The sequence below is a fragment of the Pestalotiopsis fici genome, assembly GCF_000516985.1.
Source record: "Pestalotiopsis fici W106-1 unplaced genomic scaffold PFICI_Scf_5, whole genome shotgun sequence".
Taxonomy (NCBI): Eukaryota; Fungi; Ascomycota; class Sordariomycetes; order Amphisphaeriales; family Sporocadaceae; genus Pestalotiopsis; species Pestalotiopsis fici.
This window is the reverse complement of record NW_006917095.1, coordinates 3,816,919-3,840,009: the sequence shown is the minus strand read 5'-3', so window position 1 is coordinate 3,840,009 and position 23,091 is coordinate 3,816,919. Positions and strand designations below refer to the sequence as shown.

At 50.1% G+C, this 23,091-nt stretch overlaps 4 protein-coding genes across 4 annotated transcripts; 1 reads left to right on the top strand and 3 right to left on the bottom strand.

Annotated features, from left to right (window-relative positions):
* Window positions 1-864: 864 nt before the first annotated feature.
* Window positions 865-1,983, top strand: PFICI_08440 (uncharacterized protein; the record flags this gene model as incomplete). Its single annotated transcript, XM_007837021.1, has 3 exons — window positions 865-1,007; window positions 1,072-1,894; window positions 1,954-1,983. 3 exons carry the CDS (start codon window positions 865-867, stop codon window positions 1,981-1,983), a joined length of 996 nt encoding a protein of 331 aa, XP_007835212.1.
* Window positions 1,984-7,737: 5,754 nt separating this feature from the next.
* Window positions 7,738-10,395, bottom strand: PFICI_08439 (uncharacterized protein; the record flags this gene model as incomplete). The annotated part of the gene is made up of 4 exons (XM_007837020.1): window positions 7,738-8,859; window positions 8,920-9,723; window positions 9,778-10,064; window positions 10,122-10,395. The coding sequence occupies 4 exons, from the start codon at window positions 10,393-10,395 to the stop codon at window positions 7,738-7,740; spliced, it is 2,487 nt and encodes an 828-aa protein (XP_007835211.1).
* Window positions 10,396-14,772: 4,377 nt separating this feature from the next.
* On the bottom strand, window positions 14,773-17,679 carry PFICI_08438 (uncharacterized protein; the record flags this gene model as incomplete). Its single annotated transcript, XM_007837019.1, has 1 exon — window positions 14,773-17,679. One exon carries the CDS (start codon window positions 17,677-17,679, stop codon window positions 14,773-14,775), a length of 2,907 nt encoding a protein of 968 aa, XP_007835210.1.
* A 1,072-nt stretch (window positions 17,680-18,751) lies between these two features.
* Window positions 18,752-21,567, bottom strand: PFICI_08437 (uncharacterized protein; the record flags this gene model as incomplete). The annotated part of the gene is made up of 5 exons (XM_007837018.1): window positions 18,752-18,894; window positions 18,975-19,752; window positions 19,809-20,153; window positions 20,207-21,401; window positions 21,485-21,567. 5 exons carry the CDS (start codon window positions 21,565-21,567, stop codon window positions 18,752-18,754), a joined length of 2,544 nt encoding a protein of 847 aa, XP_007835209.1.
* Window positions 21,568-23,091: the final 1,524 nt, after the last annotated feature.

Here is a 23,091-nt window from a genome sequence, read left to right as displayed (position 1 = left end):
TGATGAGCCCAGACCAGATTCGGTCATGGCAATGTAACGGTAGACGGCCTTCCGAGATGGTACTGATCTTTGCTCCAGAACCCCAAAATCAGGTTTGCCGTGAGCAGGGGCACAGGACCAATCGCGTGTTGCACAACCATGAAGCCAAGCGCACATTTCTGCGAAACCTGTATCAGGATGTGCTCTGTCACCTGCAGGCCATCGTCATGGCAGGGCAAGTAGACCTTTGAACAAAATGGGGTGTATACATACCTAGGTAGATAGCCAGCTCATGAATGGAGATTAATGATTCTGGTGGCGGGTAATCATCAACTGTCCCAACCGGGACTATCCTGAAATCTGCACAATTTATCTATTCGTTGCATACTTTTTTTCAATCTGGAGTTTCCACTTTTTGCTACTCGATTCATTGTCGTGGATTTAACTTCTTGTAGCTTGTAGCCGCCGCGCATTCAACCATTCGTATACGCGGAGTGCGAACGGCGCAGGAATCATGACATCGCCGCGCACTCTGCTCGGTCCTCTAACGACGACATGGACCGCACCTCCGGTTTGCTCTTATGCGATGGCGCTGGGGTGTGCTACTGTAAGCAACTTCTCGTGTTACTTCTGACCCGTGCTGGGTTATCTCGCAAGCATATATTTCTTGATGCAGTGTTATGAAATAGTACACTCAGACCGGATGCACGGGGGAAAAAATATTACTTCCGACTCAACTAATTCATCTTAAAGTGGGCTTGTTAACATATGTTGTAGTGCTCAACCGGCTGGCAAGGACAGACGTGCAATTCAGCGAGTAATGCTCATGACTGGACGGATTGTTGGCCGCCGCGTGCAAGCTCAATGATTGACCCCGGGGTCATGATGGGATGGGGCTTCTACTCTCCTGGAATTGCCTGTCCGCAGGGCTATACGACCGCCGCCATGGCGACAGCTGGAGGAAGCACAGGCTGGGGCCTAGAATATAGTCTAACCGATGGAGAGACGGCTGCAGCGTGTTGTCCTACGTATGTCAATTTGCTTCTGAAGATCAGAAAATAACTTCAAGCCGGAATAACACATAAACAATAGCGGCTTCACGCCATCATCCATTGAAACATTCAACACATACGCGGCAACATGCGTCAACCTTGCCACGTCGACGAGTTTTTCGACAGTGGTCTGCAACTCGGGAAGTTTTGAAGATTTCTCACTGCTCGAACTGCCCAACGACGACATGAAGACATTCACGGTTTACGCACCGCTTTATCAACTGAATTTCCAGGCGTCGGACCTCCCCCAAACGACAGAATCAGAGTCGGAGCCCACGTCATCAGAAGATGGAGCCAGTCCATCCTCCACAGGTTTAGCCATACCATTAGAAACGGGAAGCTCGACCACTACGTCGGATCCAGTTGCGTCACTTATTCCGTCTTCGTTGAGATCCAGCGTGACATCTTCAGCTACCTCAACAGCAGCCGCAGCATCATCTACGCCAGGCAGTGGCATGTCTACGGGTGCCAAAGTAGGGATCGGTGTTGGTGTAGGTGTTGGCGTCGTCATACTTCTAGTCGCCGCCTTCTTCTTCGGACGAGCAAGAAGGAAGGATAAAAACCCAGTAACAGAAGATGGGAAAAGCACCGCCGCTTTATCCATTCCAAAGTTGGAAGGTCCAGACAGGAAGAACTCGTTACGGGCAGAGCTTGGAGGTGCAGAAATATCCGAGTTGGAAGGAAAAAATACACAGGAACTACCAGCAACAGCACTTTCCGTCGGTCGATTACGGGAACCAGCCGCAATCTTTGAGCTGGAAGCTGATAATCCAAACACTCTCGCTCCTCCAACACCACGCTACGGACAAGGTGATACGCTGGTTAGCCCAGTCACACCTACACGACAGGGCGCACATAGTCCAGTAAGTTCGATGGCATCAACAAGGCTTAGCCATGAAAGTGGTGACCCGACACATCAAAGTCATTTGCGGAACGGAGGAACTGGTTCTAATACATGACGTGTGGTTCAATAATACAACTTTGATAGGATATGATTAATGAGCTACGATTGAGATGAGAGCAATAATAATGATTTGAGTGAGCCATAAAGACTCAACTTTGCTGAACCTAGGAAGGTGATCCCGAATATTCTCTACATACAATATTCCCAAAGATTTCCCTCCCTGGGCGCTTTTCAGGGTTTTGGTCACCAATTCGTTTACCTTGCGGGTCTCTCAATGAGAGATGTCGCTGAGAAATATTTGATCCGGTTGTGCGAATAAATGAATCCTGTTTCGGATCCGAAGTTCGTGATCTGCTACGCGATTGCGCGATGTTAATTGGTATTAATCCTGTTGTCCCGACGCGATTTTGGAACCGACAAGAATCTCGGAGCCTAAAGCAGCTGGCCCGAGGCTACCAGCAAAAGCCTACAATGTTCTGGGAATATCGCTTGGTACGCAGTTAGACAAGAGATTTCGTATTCTATTCTGTTTCTTTTCTTCATCTTCGGACTACCAGCAAGTCCTACTTGAATACTATGCCGCCTGAAATCTCGGCTGGGGAAGAACAGCTGTTTACACAAATTAACTTGCATCAAAACAAGAGTACACTGCAAACGCGTCAGCCTTTCCGTCCGTGTAATCAATCCACTTATGGAGAAATACGACAGGCATTACTAAAGCATAATCAAGAGAAAGAGGAAAACAAAACACTTGGTCCTGGTCATCACTACGCATGCCACATTGGCGTGAGCCCAAGGCGTTACGCTGCCCCAGCGAGGAAGAAAACCAAAGATTCAACAATGCTTAGGGTCCAAGATGAAATCTTCTAACCTACCGTGGTAGCATTACATAGATGTCAAAGCCGACTTTCTGATTCAAAGATACACAAAGAGAACATGCCAATTTCGATAAACGATATCAAGAATCTTGGATCGTGCGGCATGTAAAGGGGAGATTCACAAAGTTTGGTCTTCCCGCCAGTGCGCTTATCCCAGATTGATTAATTTTTGTGGCAGGTTGAAACGACGAACATCCGATCCATCAATATTGACTCTAAGGTCTCGCCTTGTGTCTGACTCTGCACGATAGAGAGCTTTCAAGAATATTGCGTAGCGGGCAGGGTATCAATAAATGTGTTGTCTTCTCTACGGTCTGATCACATGCCAGAGCCCTTGGATAGTTCCTTGGTTTCCTCACTAACAAGTGCTAGATAGCAACAATGTTATCAAGTGCCGTGTGTGTACTAATTGTAGAACGTGGCGTTCCTGGTCTGTCGCACCATTGGGCACTGCAATGGTTGCGTCATCCCCACAAGGTAGCGAAGGGGTTCAAGTAGGTAGTAGGTATAGCAAGAGGCTTCTGTGAGTATCCGTCCGAACTCTCCAACTCGCCTCGAGTTCAACGACGGAAACTGCTATAGCTGGACGGGAATTACCAGGATCCAAATCACCTACCCGCAGTCCACCATGATTTGGTTCTTTCGAGCATTGTTTATCTGTGCACAAACTACTTCTTGACTGAAAGGCCCCCGGTAGGCCCTTTGGCCAGAGGTAAGTCGCTTGGAATCGGTACTAGTCAGCCCGCTCCTTCTGGAAGCAAGAGGAACAGCGAATGAGCGTGGTCGTCCTCTATGGTCCGATAGAGGGCACGGCGAATCCCGTCGCGATCTGAAACCCACCAGCTTATTACGCTATGCGCCGGACTGTTTTTCATGAGCATTGGAGGAACATGTCGAGAGGTGGAGTCTATCCTCATAGTGACACTGTCTCCAGTGTCTAGAACCTGCTGCCGCGATTCGATTATATTCATTGCCGGCATCTACGTGGGCTTTTCTGTCTTTGCGTCTTACGAATCAGTCGTGAAACGTTGATACCTATGGTTCCTCTCCCCACACAAACTGCGAGAGGCCCTAATAAATTACTCTTTAAGACAAGAGATCGAGCAAACTGCGATATCCAGCCGATCCCCATACAGCGATACAAAGCTATCGAACTACCAGACATGCTAGGTGACGCTTTGTAGTAGCCAAGCAATGTTTAAGTTACTATGACGCCAAACCTGTTGAATAGCTGCACATCACATTTTTACCAATCGCTTGCCATTGCGCCTTGGCCTTCACAGCATCGACCGGCTACGGCATATCGAAGCATGGAGAGAGTACCTATGCATTGACGCCTGATGAGGATATACAATGCTAGAAAAGGTGCAGCAGGCATCATGGTCAGGATCGCCTCACTTGCCATCCCGCACCAGAAGAAAGATGCTGCCGTGGTGAGGTACTTTCATTGTTTATCTGTTTCCCGTTATGCAAGGATGGACCCTGAGATGTCCCGTAAACACTATTCTAGCTATTCTAGAATAATTATGCACAGCCCAAAGGTAAAGCCAAGCCATCCTGTCTCAAAAACATGCCAACTCATCCTATGGTCATGCCATGATCCCGTACAAGCCACCCATCCCATCGCCAATTGGCCTCTCGAAGCCCCCTTTGGCTCTTCCCGTCCTTCCCCTTGTTGTTTACCTTGCCAAAAGGATCTCATCTCATCACCACGTCCATCAAGTGATCAGAGCTTTCCACCATTGAAGAGCGATGAAGAGCCACCAGCCCGCTCACCCTGGACGTCAAGCCTAAAGTGTGGCGCCACTAAGAGATCGACGGGTCAATAGGCTAATGCACGTCACCCACACAAAAGCACGCGATGGCTTGAAGTGCCTGTTTACCTGCGGGTTCGACAGTGGCCCCCAAGCCAGGACGACCCCTATCACTTGTGCTCGAGCATCGTTCGATCATTGGCAGTCGAAAATTCCCGAGTCAAGCCAATTAAGACCAACACGCACCGTTAGTTTCAACAAGCCAGCTGGGGTAGGGGATCCACGGTTCAATGCATCTCGCTGCAAGTGTACACACAGTGGACAAAGACCATTGCGGGAACCATTCAGGGACATGCAATCTGACCATGCAGCAGCAGGCACCGTACTTGCGAAGTACGGCACCAACCCTGTGAAGTATGTATTGTAATTATAGGATGTCGGACGACTATATCATGACCAGATCCTCTCCCTCAGCCGCTTTTTGTTTCCTCCTCTTTTTTTTTTGGTACTCACATCTTGTGTTTCCAACGTACAGACACACAGCAATCAGTCATTCAGACGCACATCACTCCTTATTCACACTCCTTTTCTTCTGAGAATTGTTTTTTGCCTTTCAACTTGCGGATTTACAACCTTCGAGTGCGAGACGCTCCTCACGATTCTTTACTTCTATACTATCCTTGATTGCACGAATTTCAGTCGACGATAAGCAGCAAGTTCTGCCATAGCCAAAACACACCAATTGCCAACGCAATAGAAATATACTGCCTCTCGAGAGCTCGAAAGTGACTACAATTGGATAGCACCACAATCAGTTCCATCAAACTTCTTCACACACTATCAAACAACATCTCTCATCACCTACAAAGGATTAACAATGCCTGCTACTCGCCCTACCACCAAGCGCATCCTTTCTGGTATCGCCCCTCTGACACCCATTAACCAACCCAACAACCTCTCTTCACCCTCATCAGCCCAGACGCAGAGGCCGCGATCGCGCTCGCCGATGCCAGGCTCTCGGGTTCCGGCTCCAAAATAGGGCTCGTTAAGATTGCGACTCGACTAGTGGCCCCACCCTGCCGGTGAGCATCTACTCGAGATTGAGGTCGAAAGATCTCAACGTCATCTCAGGAAACGCAATGGAGGTCTCAATGTAACTCAATCAAAATGCATTGTGGGTCCATTGTCTTTCCGGGAGCAAGATAAGGGTCTCTTCAACCAATGCCTCGACAAGATTTGCATATTCAACAATCGACACGCACTGTACAACAATCTAAGAGGAAATGGAAAAAAGGGGGGCATGCACAACTTCTACATACAACACTCGTGGACCCCAAAAACAAAAAAAGATCAAGTTTTCTTCTTCATCAACAATTGCATTATTATTAGAAATGGGAATCCATATTCGACTCCTCACGGAATATTGGCGTTATGGGAATTGGAATGGGGAAAACTTTGAGCGGGCGCTCACCGGTATCCATTTCTCAGGCTTCATTCACCTGAATCTCATCACCAGGACTTGAGCTCGTGGCGCTTCCAATGTAGGGGGTGCAGCTACTTGATGCTTGCTTTCATGAACCCTGACCGGACATGCAAAGAAGCATCTGGCAATGATTACCATGGAGACATCCACAAATCATGCGCGACTCAATCTAGTCTCTAAAGACTCGGAAACCTAGGTACAAAACAAAACAGTAAAATATATCAAAATAACAAAAACAAAAACAAGGTCACTCTAAAATGCAAAACCATTCTTCTTGCAATCGTGATTGATGTTCCCCACAAGTTGCCATTCATGAACTTGACCCAATCGCCCGCGCTGTCTTCAAGACATTTCGCACGAGAAGTGGCTCTATTACAATACTATAACGATTGGCGTGTGTAAATCTCGTACGGAAATGCCATTTTCACTCTCTCTCTATTTCCACATGTTTGCTAGTGTACGGTATTCCGTTACCTTCCGCTATGTACATTGACCAAGTGGTTCCTCTCATCGTGAACACGACTCTCACATCGTCAGCTCAAACCCATATTTTTCTCTTTCCCGCCCCTGGTCTGAATCCACATTGTGCAACCCCATGAACCACCACTCCGGTTTGCCAAACTAGCATGCACCAGGAGTAACCATGTTTGAATCCCATCTTTTCTTGACCCGGGAGACAGGATGATAATTTTGTTTTTTTCCCCCTTCCCCATGTCAGCATGGAAACTTGCAAGGACATCTCTGGCCTATCACCTCCAGACAGCCTTCCTCCCAGCCTCCCCCTCTTCTCAAAACTTCCCTCTTCCGTGATACAACGAGAGCTTTCTCACCTTGTACAAACCTTCGTTCAGCGACTTTTGCGAGAAACATATACGAGCATACCGCGAGACAACCCCTGTGCAGATCCTACTGCCCTTCGTGCGAGTATCGCACGCCGTGTGCCTCATTGCTCACTGCCGCCTCATCCGGTCCAGCTGGAATAGTTGCTGTGCTCAATTGTATGTCCGAGACAGATCACGAAGAACACAAGGCAGAAAACAGATGGATACTGACTCATCAAGAATGCAAACCATCTCCAACTAGATATCTAGGCATTCATGTCATTCCAAAGACACCAAGTCGGTCGAAAGTGATCGAGTACTTGAACTATGCAATATTGGCATCTGGTGGCTGGACCGAAAAGTCCATGGCCACGCTTCTTATGAGTACGAGGTACCTCCTTCAATATTCGACAGTGCAATGATCAACGCGAGAATACGCCCGCCAGTCACCAAGAACGATGAAAAGATCACACCTGCTGAGCGAAAATCATATTTTCTGAATTAAGCAAATGGGTATGCACGGCTATAGACCAACCCACCCGTTTCGATAACCCAGAAAGCAGGCTATGCTGATCTCGTCCCGCATTTCCCTTTTCAACCCCATTCACCACAACGGCCAACCATCAAATGCGAGGCAGTAATGGTACGAGACAGAAGACTAGCCAGGAAATGATCGCGCCAAACGCCTGTTTGCCCGTAGTGAATGATATCGTACAATGGGGCGGACCTGATTCCAGTAAAAATACCCAATATTACTCCGACGCATATACATGTCAAAAAGCATACATGCCAAAAGAAAGCCGAAAACCCCCGCGCTACAAATCAAGAGAATTTGTCCTCATGATGGAAGTGGGCCCAGGTCCGAACTAAGAGCTGGCCTTGACACGCTTCTGTGGTATCCGCGGCGTCGGCGGTTTGGCCTTGCCCATACCGTTGACTTGAGGTGCTCCGCCCATGCTTGCTGGCGTGGCAGCACCGCTGTCATCTTCATTCTTCACGCCCGACGGTCGTCGACGCTTGTTGCTTGCCGGGCTTGTGTTGGCACTGGGACCACTGGAACTTGTGCCCTGTTGACTCTGTTGCAGAGCCATGCCGGGAGCCTGCATGTGGCTGAGAGCCGGGCTACCACCCATGTGAGGCGATCCGGGTAGCTGATGATGGGCCGCTGCTGGTGAAGCTCCCAAGTTGAATTGGCTAAAGCTGGGCGTCCGCGGGTTTCCCATGACGCCCCCAGGCTGGCCATTCATCATATTTTGTGCTACTCCGTTGGCAACATGTTGGTTGACGTATTCGCGAAGTGCCTGGTTGGGCGAGTATTGAGGATTCTGCAGCGAATATGACATGAGGGGGTTGAGCAGGTTCATAACCTCAACCATTTCCAGATACTGGAACACGGACGAGGGGACACCAAAATTTTGGTTGATGGAGGAGTGAGGCAAATCGATCTCGGGAGGAGCCGTGTTCGGCGATTTGAACTGTTTGGCCTTGCCCTTCTTACTCATTTCTGGAGATTGTTTGGCATCCCCGAAGTTGAGCTTGTTCCAGTCCTTGACCCAGTTGTGGTTGGGCAAAGCGGAATGAAGGACCATGGACCTGGACAGGTATTCTTCCTGTGCAGTCGTAGTGAACTCAAACAGTGACAGCTTCTGATTCGTATCAAAAATGGCTTGTAACCGACCATTCGTGATCACTCGCGTGGTGTCACCAAATGAGTATGTGATACACGAATCGGCATTCTCCAGATAATGAGATCCATCTGGAAGACTCTTGTCGATCATGCGAGAGCCAAACGCCAGTTGAATCCGTGTAACACCACCTCGAAAGTGCAATTGAAAGTATCGTCCAAGTGCAGATGCAACAATCTCATACGTCTTCTCAGTTGCCTCTGGCGAGCTGATGTCCATCAGACCATATCGAAATGTGCCAGTGGGTGAAAAGAATTGCCTAACAAAACTCGGCCAATACTCGTCATGATCGTCCACGGGCCCCTTCATATGTTGGTTAGTCATCATCACATATTTTTCTCCCCCAAGGATGGTACGACATACCGTAAAAGCATTCAAATGTTCGGCAAAGGATACAAGTTTCAATATACACTGGCCCCGGATATTCCCCTCATTCTTTTGCATCTGCTGTTGCTGCATCTGAAAGTTCTTCATTTGAGCAGCCTGCAGAAGCTGAAGGTTGGGCCCCTGGGGTTGCGGTTGTTGTGGGTTTGGCGCTTGTCCTTGCTGCGCCTGAGCCTGAGGCGTAGGTTGATTTGCCTGAGCAGGCGTCTGCTGCTGAGTTGGCGGCTGACTCGTTTGGCTGTTGGCTGGAGTAGAAGCTTGGGGTGGAGGCTGCGTGGTATTTTGCGCTTGTGGTCCGGCTTGCGCAGCTGGTTGTGGCTGTGTTTGTTGACCAGGAGCCTGAGGCGTAGGCTGGTTTGCCTGTGAAGCTTGCTGCTGTTGCTGCTGCTGTTGGGCAGCTTGTTGCTGTTGCTGAGCTGCTTGTTGCTGCTGCTGGGCCTGTTGCTGCTGGGCAGCTTGCTGTTGTTGATTCTGTGCAGCTTGCTGGGCCTGTTGAGCCTGTTGAGCCTGCTGGGCCTGTTGATTTTGAGCAGCCTGCTGAGCTTGCTGTTGCTGGGCCTGTTGAGCCTGCTGAGCCTGCTGGGCCTGCTGAGCTTGCTGGGCTTGCTGGGCTTGCTGAGCCTGTTGAGCCTGTTGCATTGTAGCCATCTGTTGAGCAAGGGCAGCATTGTGGTTCATCATCTGCTGCTGGGGGTTCATTTGTCCAGGATGCCCAGGCTGGCCGGCGTGTTGCATTTGTTGTTGCTGCTGCTGCTGCTGCTGTTGCAATAAGTGCTGCATCATCTGTTTTAACTATATTAGTAAGATATACACTTGGCTTGAGTATACACGACTTACAGCTTGCTGCTGCATGTTGTGCGGGTGCTGGCCCTGAGCAAGATGGGCCTGTTGAATATGCGTTGGAACACCCATGGGCCTCATGCCATTCATATTATTTCTTATTTGCTGAAACTGCTGAGCAGTCATCTGGACATTCGGGCCCATGTGTTGTCCTACCGGCATGCCGTTGCCGGCCATGCTGCCGTATATTCCCTGCTGCTGTGCCAACATCTGCTGTTGTCGTTGTTGATTCATCATCTGCTGCTGTCTCATTTGAGCAGCAAGAGCAGGGTTCTGTGCAGCCACTATTCACAAAAGTTAGCCTCGCATAGTGTGCTCGGTGCAATGTTCCGGCAACTTACTCAACTGTGCCTGGTGTTGTGCCTGCTGCTGCTGATGGAATAACTGGGGGTTCATTTGCTGCATGGCTTGCCCATGCGGATTGTTTGGATGCATACCAGCCATGAATGCCGCCGGATTCGGCTGACCGCCGGGCGCAGATACCATGTGGCCAGCCATCTGAGGGGCCATCCCTTGCTGGCTTCCGGGCTGGCTAGGGTTATGGGCCATCCCCGGGGCCATGGCATGACCGGCATGAACTCCTTGAGGCATCCCGGGATGGAATGTACCCGGCATTGTCATCATCTCTGGTCCGCTCGTCGACGATCCACCTCAGTGGATATCGACGCCCAACTCCCTACTGCGCTATTTCATGCACGGGTATCGTCGCGACGGATGGTGATCTGTGAGATAGACATGCGACAACGTCGGTCCGGCGACAAGGCAGAGAACGTCTACGAGTGCGAACACGGTCGCGTGCAACTTCTTGATCCAGTCGATAGGCGATTGCTATCTGCGGAGTGCGGATCGGGGGACTCGGGACGTGGCTCCCAATTGGTTCATATATATATCGAGGCGACTTGACGTGCCGGCAGGGGAAGACGAAGATACGGACCACGTCCGGGCAGGGAACAGCACGAGTTGTGGTCGCGTTGCAATGATATTGCTAATGCGACGCGCAAATCTAGTCCGAGATGTCAGTCAGCCCTCGTCGTGCCTCGTTCGCAGCTTCGCGCGGCTGGGCTGAGTCGTGCCCGTTGAATGGGAACTGGACGGGGTCGTTGGCTGCAGAGTCGGTGCTGGTCCGGGAAAACGTGCAGCCAGGAAAACTAACACGTGCAGAATGTAGAAAAGCGATAGCGAAGAGTCGGATTATGACACACTCGCTGATCTCGCGCTTTGCCTCTCCCAAGTGTCGTGCGGATGCTGAGAGCGGGCGGCAGACGCTGCGCAAAAAGACGTGGGCGTGTTTATGAATCCGAATGGCGGGTAACAGGCTAAAAAAAGGGAAAGGCCCAGTCCAGGATCAGTGCGTGGTAGAGGGCGAGAGATGCGAGGACATGGAGAAAATGGGAGCACGACCCAGAATGGGGTCAAACCCACTCAAGACGAGATTTGATTGGAGGACCGGCAAAGGAAGAATGTGTTTCTCCGTGCTCCGCCCGTGATTTGAACGAATCAGAGCGCGGGGCCCCCCTACGAGCTGATCCACTGATGGAAAGGAGGGAGAGGGAGACCTGGGATTAAGGTCAGGCAAGGTCCAGTCTGGATGGAACCGCTTGATGACTGACGGAATCCTGCCTCTATATTAGTTCTGGATAAACGAATACCGGGCTGCGGGCAGGTTGGCGTAATCGCAAACAGGACTAATTCGTAATTCTCTGCGTGTCTGTCTGGTGAATATATGCTCTTCTAGAGACTTACTCTCAATGCCAATAATGTAGGTAAGCACGTAGAAAGCTTGTTATCCACCGATGCGACCAACAGGTTTGAGGTTGAGTTCCCTGGGTGGGGATGATACGTTTTGGTCTTGCCTCCTGTGCGGAAAACCTACGCACCGTACGTGTTATGTGAGAAATGTTGGTGCTGCTGTTCAATGGTTGGCAGCTCGCGTTCCAGTCCTCGTCTAAATGGGTATGTAGTCTACACAAAAACGGTCTCCTGTTGTGCAAGCATGAGCAATGATGCAGGCCGCAAAGAGAACAGACACTGCTTCAAAGGTGTGTAGGCAGGGCGGCCACTAAGGGACTATTTCCCCGTGGTGTCTTTGGTCGATTTATTAGGTGCAAGTCGGGGCGTCGATCCTTCACGTCTATTTGGTGCTAGACAGGTACCAAACGGATATAGGCACTACTTCCTTCAACGATTTTAATGCATGTGGGCAGGCGAGCAGAATATGAGTGCCCGGAGTCAGTGAAATAGGATAAATAAGCAGAATTCTGTGCCGTGATTATGAGTGGCAATCTGAAGACTATTCAGTTATCTCGCCACGACACTCTTTCTACACAGAGGGAGACTTACACAATTGAAAATCGTCTCGATTGCGATGCTGGAACAGGAAGGAGGCCGGCCAGTCTATCCTGTATGGCTTGGTGCAATATGTCGCTTAAGCCAATGCGTTATCCTGCTGACGCTTGCAAACGTCTGATGTGGAACGAGGAACACACAATCAAGTCGAGTAATAATCTGCAGATGTGATCAGAAATGAATTAACAGAGTGGTCACCGAGTAGCTAACGTTATGCGCAGTTGTAAGTATTTATACTACGGGAGATAGAGCCAAAAAAAAAAAATAAAAAAAAATTCTGTCAGCAGTTCGTTTGTTGAAACCTAGTTTCTTGATGCCTTGCCCGAGGGCGTGTGATTCTGGCTCGGTGAGCTCAACGGCTTACATAAACGAGAATATGGAGTACTTAGCAGGGTAATAAATGCATAAGTAGCTCTATAGTGATGGAGGTAAATGGGAAATCATTATGTTCATTGTCAATAGCCCAGAGATTCTGTGACGAGAACTATCCTATCCCTCAATATGCAAGAGAAGACTCTTAAGTCGCCTCTGGTCCAGAGACAAAAGCTGGGTGGTTCGCTTTGACATGCTCAGAATTTGTACCTGTCTAAATGCAATAGCAAGCATGCCGTCAATCAAGTAAGAAGGGTCGGAGTAGTCGCTTATGCGATGATACCAAAGTCGGAGCTCTTCAGCAAATGGACAGATAAAAGAAAGAGCGGCCTAGGCAATGGGTATTCTTTGCGCACATCCATAGTTCTTATTCCAACGGCCACTGATAACGGTGCTGGCACAAACAACTCATGCCAGGTGTTAATAGTGTCCATGAAACAGTAACTGCTTCGTCCAACAACTCTTATGTGCATGTGCCCACTCCGTGAATATCACCATGCAGTGGCGGGGGTTTCTAATTTTGGATATGCCCAGCACCTTGTAGGCCATACCTCCAGTGCTGCCTACCTGTATCTGCCTGAAGTAATAAGTATGTAGTCTGTATGCAAGTACGAGCTACATTCAACCACCGGAAAGCGCTGGCACTACCTATCTCACTGGAAGCTTGAGCAATGTCAACCTTCAGACATTCCCTGTGAGGTCGACACCAACCCATCTACCAGACGAACTGAGCGGAAAATCATACTGCCGGCAAAAAGGCCCCGCCCGCCTTCAGCTGTGGCCTGTCAACCTGAGTGAGCGCTCTCCACTTTAATTTTTTCTGCCTCGCTGAACGGGGCCCAGAAAAAAGTATTCAAATATCCCACCAGAGCCGCAAACCTTTGAAACTTTTCTCTTCCCAATATCAACACACACAACTCTCAGCGATCTGCAGGCAGACGCGTGCGCATCTTGGCCAGCTCGAATAAGAGCTGGCCCCTCTCTTGCTATTTCATGTGGTAAGCTTCCATATTCCTCATTCCCATCGAGCGCGCATATCAGAGAATCCATTCATCTTCCCCATTCAACGGATGACAACCAAACAACATTGTCTTCTTTTCCCAACCGAATCGACCATGAGGAAATCATGACTCTTCGGTCTCCTCGGAGGCTGTTACTTGCCAGTAAAATTGTCTGATCGCCATTGCGCTCATTAGTGTTTCCGACACTAGAAGTGCGCCTTGGCTTGGGAGAAGATTTATTGCACTGAGCGCTCGTGCCACAGTTTCACACGGGCTTTGGGCTAATTCGATCATCTCTGCAGATTTTGTGTTACGTCGCACAGCTCCTCACCGCGTGTCCAACAACGCGACTGGCGAAGAATTTTCTTCCTTGCCCTCATGAACTAACCTACGCAGCCCGGTCGCTGGTGCTATTAACATGCAAAGGTTAGTTGCACATTTTCTTACATCGCACATGAGCAACAAACGACACCCGTTTCTAGTGATTCAAAACATTCCTAATTCGCAGTTTCCACTCGAGCTTGTCGCCATCGAGCCTTTTTAGACAAGTAGATGAGGGCAGCAATCTTCCTTGGATGTATGAAGAACATACATATCTACCACATTTGTCCTGATTATTGAGAGTTGGGCAATTGCTAACAGATTGTTTCAGTCCTAGGTTTTTCAATATCCAATGCGCATAATGCAACACCCAAACAGAGTCTTGTGTCAAAGCCACGAGAAGCCTTCCCTCAGCGAAGTGGGCAAGAATTTGCCTCGAATATTGTACGCAACAGTCAGAATAGTCAATAACAATGATAACATCTCTCTCATGCTGTGGTATCTTCTGGTTGCCTCTTGTATTATGTCCGTGTGGCACATCTGCTCGAGGTGCCTTTGTGATGCATATTCATGATGTGCCTCGGCAGCCTCTATGCTCTCTGCACACTGGCACAGACGAGATCGCCAAAGGAAACCGCTTCTTGACATACGAGGTTTTCTCATGCTCACTGCACCGAACACGCGTGTTAGCACTTAGAATCAACTGAAAATCCGAATATCAATTCAATCTAAGTATTGGTATCTTGAAATGGCTTTGCTGCTCCATCTACGGGTTTCTTCGTCATGTCCGTGCCGCCTATGTAGTCCGCGTTTGCAACCAAAATAAAAACGTCTACCCAACCAGAGACATACCTGTGTAACGCCACATCCTCTTTCCAAATGTGTGGAGACCACATACTCCATTTTATGGCGTATTCAACCACGAACACAAGGCAACCCATCGGTACCACTTCTAAACAGGTATCACAAGGCCGTCCCTCGAACCCCCTAGACCTATGCCTAACCCATTCATTCCTCCGCTCAATGCGCTGTTGGCCCGGCTATGCCCGCCAATGCTTCGCTGTGCAGACACGTCCCTCTTAATTCGGCCCCCTACCATGCCCCTTCTGTTTCTGCCAGTTCGCCCGCGCCCAAGCCAGTTGAGCTTCAGAAGCCTTCCGAGCTCGGCAACTTGCTTCGACCCGGGATCTTCCTGTCTGTTTGAATCCGGTGATGGGGTGTTACCTCCCACCGAAGCCAGGACGGACATGCACTGAAGCATGCGGCCCACCATATCTGTAACCTGTTTAGATCCACTCTCCGCTTCTTGGTCACGATTCCTGTCACGATCGCTATCTGCTCGCGCTCGGCCTCCAAGAGATCGCAGGAAGCCTTGACTACCGTCTCCTCCACTGCCTCCAGAGCCAAAAGATACGTTGGATATCGCACGGCTCCTGGACGGATTACTGCCTTCATTCAACAATGTGCTGCTGGAGCTATTGTATGATGCAACAGATGGATCCAAGCTCATAGCGGTACTTGGTCGAGCTGAGTCTAGTATGTTTATGTGATCTCTGGGTGAGCTTGACATTATTGCTTCTCCTGGTGGAGGTGGGCTGGATAGTGCCAGACTCGCCAGACTACCAGGGAGGTGTTCAAGACTCAATCGTGAGAATATCGTCCTTAGCTTGTCGTATCGTGGTAAAATCAATCCGTCTCTGAAGGCCAGGAGAACAAGTCTTCGGACATCTAGAACAGTCCCCAATTCTTTCGCCGTTGATCCAGGCCCACCAACAACGCCGCCCCAGAAATCTCGAGCCTGCTCCGGGGTCAACAAGGTTCCGTTACCAGAGAATTCAAGATCAAGTGGCAGGAAGACAGCCTGCATGTATGGAAGAATTGTGGTGAATGTCGCCAACCAAACATCAACCAGTGCTGGAATCAGTCTGTTTGTGTCTTCGGTCCCGCTCCTGCGAAGTGTGTGGTCAAGACTCGCGAAGCCAGTGGACAGCAATTCCCTCAGGTCCTCCATGATGATGTGAGCTGAGCGCCGCTGTATACACCACTGAATATGCATAGTGACAACTCGATTGAAATCTTCAATTGGTAGCCTGAGATCCTCTCCCTCAAACACGACCAGGAGCTTTGCCTTCAGATAAGGCCACGCATCGTCAAGCGTCATGTTATGCAATCCGTATTTAGTACCATCGACTGGGTCATACATGGCCAACGCATGGTTACTTTGCGTCTGCGACAGACTTGAGCCCAGGGAGCTCGGGCCGGGCCATTCTGGATTACTAGTAGTGTTGTTGAGCGTAAAGACGGATTCGTTGTCGTGGGCCATGCCGAGTTTATCCTCTTTTCGCTTGTCACGTAGGGCACGTCCGCCATGCCGCAGATCAAGTCCAGAGACGGACTTGCTGAAGCTGGTGGTTGTGGGCGCAGGGCTTTGGGGAGGGAGGTTGAAGTTGTACAGACTATTTGGCGCATTTGGATCGACCGGCCTACTGTTGCTTGCGGCGGAAGATAAGGGTAAGTGGTAGTCGTCCTTTCCTGAGATTTTGTGCTTCTGCCTCGAAAGGAAGTGGTGCTTCTTCTCCTTTTCCTTGGCTGCAGGTCCGTCGGCGGAGGTGTCAAGGGGTCGAATTGTGGCTGAAGACGAATTATTTAGATTGTATATCGATTGACTCTCAACGAGCGAAGCTGTGCTAAAATTGCCTCTTTGCAAGGAAGCAAGGGCGGATCCAATCTTACCAGGGCTAGGAAGTGGTTTTTCTTTTGAGTCGCCTTTGACGTCAATCTTCTTGGGCCGTGAGAAGAGTTTGACCTTGGATTTTTCGGCCTTGGCTGGTTTCTCTGGTATTGTAAGTGGTGGTAGGTACGGAGATGCCCCTTGTTGGGTCTGCTCTGTTGTTGACAAGCTCGGCGAAGACTGTGGTGACGCTCTCGGAAACACTACGTTCGCCGCGGCTGTAGCGGCCGACGAGCCCAGCAGTCCATTGTGATAGGTTTGTTCGTTGCTTCTCGTGGGACCCAGAAGTGTACCCCCATCCCGAGGGACGCTTGCTTCCGTGAGACTCAGCATTGGCGGACTGAGTGGTCCTCTAGCACCTACAGCCGTTTCGGAGCCTCCCCCTTGTATCGGCCGCGCTGCAGGCCGTCTGAGCGTCTCGGTGCCTTCGCTTCCAGGAAAGGGCACCGTCTGTGACCGGTTGCGGCTGTGCTGTTGATGCTGATGTTGCTGCACTGCGGCCTGCGCTGCTATGTGGCTGGCGGGCAGCGCTCCAGATGGAGAACGCGTACTACCACCTACAGTATCTATATTCGATGTTGACAGGCTGAGGCTGCTTTTGCTCGGAAGGGTTGAATCGAACAGACCTTGGGTCTGTGAATGTTTCCTCGTGTGCAAGCCTCTTGATGGTAGCGTTAGCGGTGATGCCGTCCGCACGCTGTTCGTCTCGGTATTCGGATTCGATCGCACAGGGCGTGAGAAGTTATGTAGACTGCTCGAGCTGCTATTTGCGTGTTGTGTAAAGCTGGCGTAACTAGGACTCGTCACGCCTCCTCCGCCTCCGCCGCCGCTTCTCTCAACAGGAGACTGAGGACTCCTGACCTTGGCCAGTGATATGTGCTCCTCGCTACTTGAAGACTCAATCCTCCGTATCTGAGGTCGGGCCGACTGTTGCGATGAGGACGACACCGACGGGTGCTGGTACGGCTGGGGCAGCGGTCGCAGTGGAGGATGAGGGGCGCAACTGGAGCCATCATCTCGCCCGCCGCTGCCAGAGGCTGCCGCCGCCGCCGCTGCCGCCGATGTGGATACACTGCCGGGCAAAGGCGAGAAGGAGCCGGGGGCGCGCTGGATGCGGTTCGGCTGCATCGTCGCGGATTGAGTGCGTTGGTGAAGGATGTGATCAGGCTCGAGAATGCAAGAGTCACATTTTATGCATCCTGACGGTAGGTTCGTCGGAGGAGAGGCAGCGAATTGCTCAAGTTTGGTTTGTGGCGCAGCTTCTGGCAGGATCGCATAAACTGCAAGAGTCGTCGGAAGAGCAAACGTGTGCGTGAGCGAGCTTCAGAAGTATTTGAAAATGTTGCGTCGCTGTTTTCGTGTTCGTTCTGCAACCAGGAATTCAAGCTACGTAGATCGGTGCCTTGCGCGCCGAACCTGAGTTGGGTGGTGGTGGGCTGGGTGGCTGGAGGATTACAAGCTCAGTATTGTTCAGCTTGTCTTTGGCAGATTTGATGTTTGAGAGCCGTCGCAAACAAGAGCAACGATACCAAGATTGTCGAGTAGAGGACCTTGACTGACCAGCAGTTCTACGAAAGAATATGCAATGGGCAAGAAATGGGGAATCTGCGACGCAAGACAATACATGACATGAAATGGATGCGTCCTTGCTTGCTACATTACGTTAGGTACAGAGTACCTGCTGATGCTGCTGCTGATGCACCATCAATCAACAACCAGCCCGCCCACAAACATGCACCTAATCGGATTCGTTCCCCAGTGCCCCGCGTTCGTCAGGGACCTCCACCGTGTGCCCTTGATCCATCGAACCGAGACACGCGAGTCTTTCCCCCCAAATTTCAGTAAATTTTGGGGGTTCGATTCTCCATTTTAACTAACTGAGAAGGAACCTCTACACGATATACCCTCAACTTACCCGAACTGCAAAGATTGAAAATTCACAAATCAGCGCTCTATGTCATCTTGGTCACTTGGCGTACAAATACTACGGTCTTGAGAGTATTCAATCTATTCCATGTGCTTTCAATTCTAGTGACAAACAGCAGCTGGGGACACTGCATGCTAAAGACACATGTAGCATAAATATATCATTCTTTAAACAACTACCGCCAGTCTATAAATCTACCGTTCCATCCAATACACAGCGTTGCAAGGAGGGCCAATGTAAACACCACAAGGTCGCTCAGATACAGATGAAGTCTTATAGTCTAATAATCCGCATGGCGCCGTAACCCACGGTGACCACAATCAACATGGTAATGATACTGCTTGGCACACCGCGACTGATGAAGTGCTTGACTTGTAAGTAACGCTGACCTGTGGCATCCTCCTTCATGATCGCGGCTGGAAATTTGTTAGCGTCAGATTGCTCAACATAGACATCATTACACATATGCGAGACAGGTGATAGGGAATGAACTTACTCATGTTGGGGAAACCAGACGTAGGCAATGCCATGGCAGCCGAGCACATGAGTGCAGCAGCCATAACCAATAGATTTGGATGGGGTTCCTCCATTCCCTTGCCAATGTCGCTGACCAGGGGCAGAATAATCAAGGCCGCAACAGTGTGGCTGATGAAAGTTGCGACCACCAATGTCAGAGAACTAAAGATAAGCAGGACAAGGTACATATCCAAGCCGTGGACTTCCTTTGATATACTCTCGGCAACCGTGTGAAGGAGACCCGAAGACTTGACCGCCTTGCCCAGGGACAGGCCACCAGCAGCCAGGATAATAATGGTCCAGGGGAAATTGTTGAAGTCCTCCTTGGTCAAAATGCCGATTCCAAAAAAGATGACGATCGGCATGATGGCAATCACGCCCATATCACCAAATGTGGACTCGAGCTGGTGGCTGGCACACCAAAGTCCAATGGTGGCGAGACAAACAATAGAGACAAACCATTGCCCAATCGTAAACTCCTCCTTCATGGTTCGAATCGGTACTATGGTTGTGCCCTTGCCTGGTTGGAAAGTGACCAGCAGCAGAAACCAGATGCAGAGTATAGATAGGATCCCGACAGGAATGACGACAAAGAACCACTGAGCCCATGTGGGCGCCGGTTCCATGAAGCCAAGCGCCACCACATTCTGCGGCGAAGCAATCGGAGATAGCATGCCGCCTACATTGGAGGCCAATGCTATACCCATAATGACAGCTTTGGACATATTGGAATCCGATGGCAAGTTTCGCAGCATGGGCTGTTCATGTATAATTAGCTTGAATACTTGAGATAGAACGAACTCCTGCTACTCACCTCAATGATGGAGAAACACAAGACAGGCGCCGCGACATTGCTGACAAGCATACTGGCGAAAGCAGCTACAAACATGTTTGCAATGAGAACAGTTCTCGGCTTCGTTCCGGCTTTGCTCAACACGAATGTCGCGATGCGCTTGTCGATTTTGGTTTTGGACAGAGCGGCGGCAACAGTAAAGCCGCCCAGAAGAAGCATGATCACCGGAGTCCACATCGCAGAGAAAACGTATGCAGTTGCGGCTTTTGAGTCCAGCCTATAGTTTGGCGGATCGTCCGAGCGAACCACATTGAGGACCACACACAGAAACGGGATGATCAACGACGTTACAAAAAGAGGAATAGCCTGTTCAATATTAGCCACTTGAATAATGACAGCACAGTTCTTATGGTACTGACCTCGGTAGCCCACAATAGACTGACAAAGACGAGCATGGCCAAGCAGTTCTGTTGCTCAGGGAGCTCCATGATTGGTACGACAAGTAGGACGATGAAGATGGCGAGGATGATGAGCAGAGTCAACATGGGCTTCCCGAGCACCCATGTTGGGCATGTAAATCGTCCCAGGGGAGTATCAATCTCCTTCGTCTGGGGAAGTGGCGCGTCATCGCCCTGTAGTCGTGTCTTCATACCGTCCTGCTGGGCGCCCAAGAGACCTCGGCCAAGGCTAGCAGCCTCTGCACGGCGCTCGATACCAATGAGATCACGCCAGACAGTGTTGCGCTCCCAAACCACGTGCTCGCGGAGATGGGACCGCAGGTCCTTCTTGGCAATCTCCTGGTCTCCTTCTGTAACGACTGCGGCATACGCCTTTTCGATATCCGAAATATGGTCGTCTAGTCGCTGGATCGTCTCAGGCTTGAATGGATATGCTGGCTCCACAATGGAGGGCATATATTTTTGGCGCAGGTTTGTGTCGATGATCTTGTCGAATTTCTTCAGAACTTTTCTAAAACCAGTCTTATTGAGCTGCGAATAAGACTTGAGTTCGCATAGCTGAACGTAGAGAGCAATGATGCGCTTCTTGATCATAACACCAGAAGAAAATTTCGAGCCAATGTCGGCGTAATCATCGTATGCGGCCACACTCGCCCGTCGAGCTGAACGCGGAAATTCGGTGGAAGCAGACATGTCCGTCGTCGACGCGAGCAGGTTTGGCACAGTCTTCCGCCGGCTGCCGCCAAGTACGCTTGGTCGCCGTTTCTTGGTCAGAGCTGACGTCTCGTCATCGTCGTCGTCACCGCTATCGCTGTCTTCGATCCCATCCTCGGTGGACTTGGTGGACTTTGCGCTGCGGGCGCTTCTACCACTGGCGACCTGCCTGACGTGATCGGCGCTAGGTCCAGACGATGGCCTCGGTGCTATATCGTAGGCAGACTCTCCCAACTCTTCGTAGGCACCTACATCTCTGATGAGCTCCTCCACCTCATCGAGTATTTCCTTCTCTTTGATCTGATAGAAGGATACTATCTTCTCCAGCTCGACGTCGAGTGCTCGGGAGAAGACGGCTTCGGGGTCCTCGCCTTGCAAGAGTGGCCGGGTCTCAACATCGGAGGTGCCAGACTGATGAACGGTCTTTTCAAGAGTATAGATGCTGTCAATGCCGTATTAGCATGACATAATCACAAGGCACTGAAGGCGGATTGTGACCATGTAGTAGGGTAAAATTTGACTCACAGTTTCTTGAGATTACTGTATGCGATGTAGTGGCTGCTCCAGTCCGGAACAGCATTGAACTGTATGCTGTGTGAGAACTTCATCTCGTCCTGCTCGACTAGCCAGCACCTCTTTGCTTCGCGTTTCGCCTGGCGGCGTGCTTCTCGACCCGCGTCGGCCCTGTATGTCTGCTTCGAGACGTCTCGATAGTCGATGAGCTCGATCTCCTCGCCGGAATGAGCAGTGTTCTCGTTCGGGCTACTACTCCCTCCTCTATCCTTCAAGCTTAGCGTAATTTGGCGGGCAGGGCGGGTAGCTTGGTGCGCAGGTTCGATGTCGCGGAGAGAGGAGGGGTGAAACGAGGAAGACTTTGAGGAAGATATGGTGAAATTGGAAGCCCTTATCTTTGGCGATCAATCAATTGAGCACATTTAGCAAGGTTTTCCTGTGACCGGACAGACGATAGTCAAGAGATGCGTAATAGATAAATCCATGGATCGATCGGTGAATGTGTGCGAGAGCGTATTACCACACTACCTGCCAAGTTGCTATCTGGTACAACGCGATGGACCCAGAAAAATGCGGTCGCCTCGGAGCTAAGGCTCAGTAGAGCCTTAGTTGAGCTCCAGGCTCCGATATTTGCCATGTATGCCGGGCCAGAGGCGGAAACCGCCCCCAAAAGCTCAATCAAGGTCCACGTGTAGGCGCTGTACTTGCAGGTAATAAGCCTGCCACCAACAAGGTGCGCTGGGGTGAGGGTCGGCCTTGGATGGCTTGAATCGTCATATCTGGACTGTGGCTTGGTAAAACTCGGAAATCTTCAGCACCTACAGAGTACTGAGAAGCTAGCCAGCTACGAATTAAGAAAGCCAGGCGATGCATGTGTGTCGTTGGAGCAGATTCATTTGCTACTCCCTCTATCTCACCTGACTACAGAAACAAGTCAGCTCGTGTTTCACAAACTGAACAGAGCAATAGTCACTTGACCACTTTCTCCAACACTTCATTTCAATACAGACTCGGTATCATTTCGATGTGGGCAATGGACTACTACGCTAGTGTCTAATGTACATGTTGATGCCCTCGCTCGCCTCTCTGCCCCAATATTGGAATTGACGGTCTCTTATTGATGTCGGACGCCGAGTATACCACGCTCTAGTGGTCGCCATGAGCTTGCATCACCAATATTTACCTTTACGAAACGCATATTTTCATGCACAACCGATGAGGTTTAGTAAGCGACCTCAGCGAGCCGGGCTACCATCCAGTACTAGCGCCGTCTTTGGACTTGAATAGCCAAACCAATAAATCTAACTATGGTCGTTTTCGTGATGAGGGCTGATACCAAAACAAAATGAAGCTGAATTTATTGTTCCTCCCAAGGACAGATTGTTCTCGAGCTCAATTGATTAGCACACCTAGATCCAAAAACAATGTGATTGAGGTTTGCAATGCTCTATCAATACATCATTGATTGATGTAGGTATAGTTGAGCGACCTCTCGCGGAGCTTGCGTTGGCAGAATACATTGACTTGATAATATTGATAAATTGCCCTCCACGTCATAGCAAGGTTCCAAGATGTATGAGCAATCCGCCTCAAGGCTTTGATAAATTACTCAACACCAA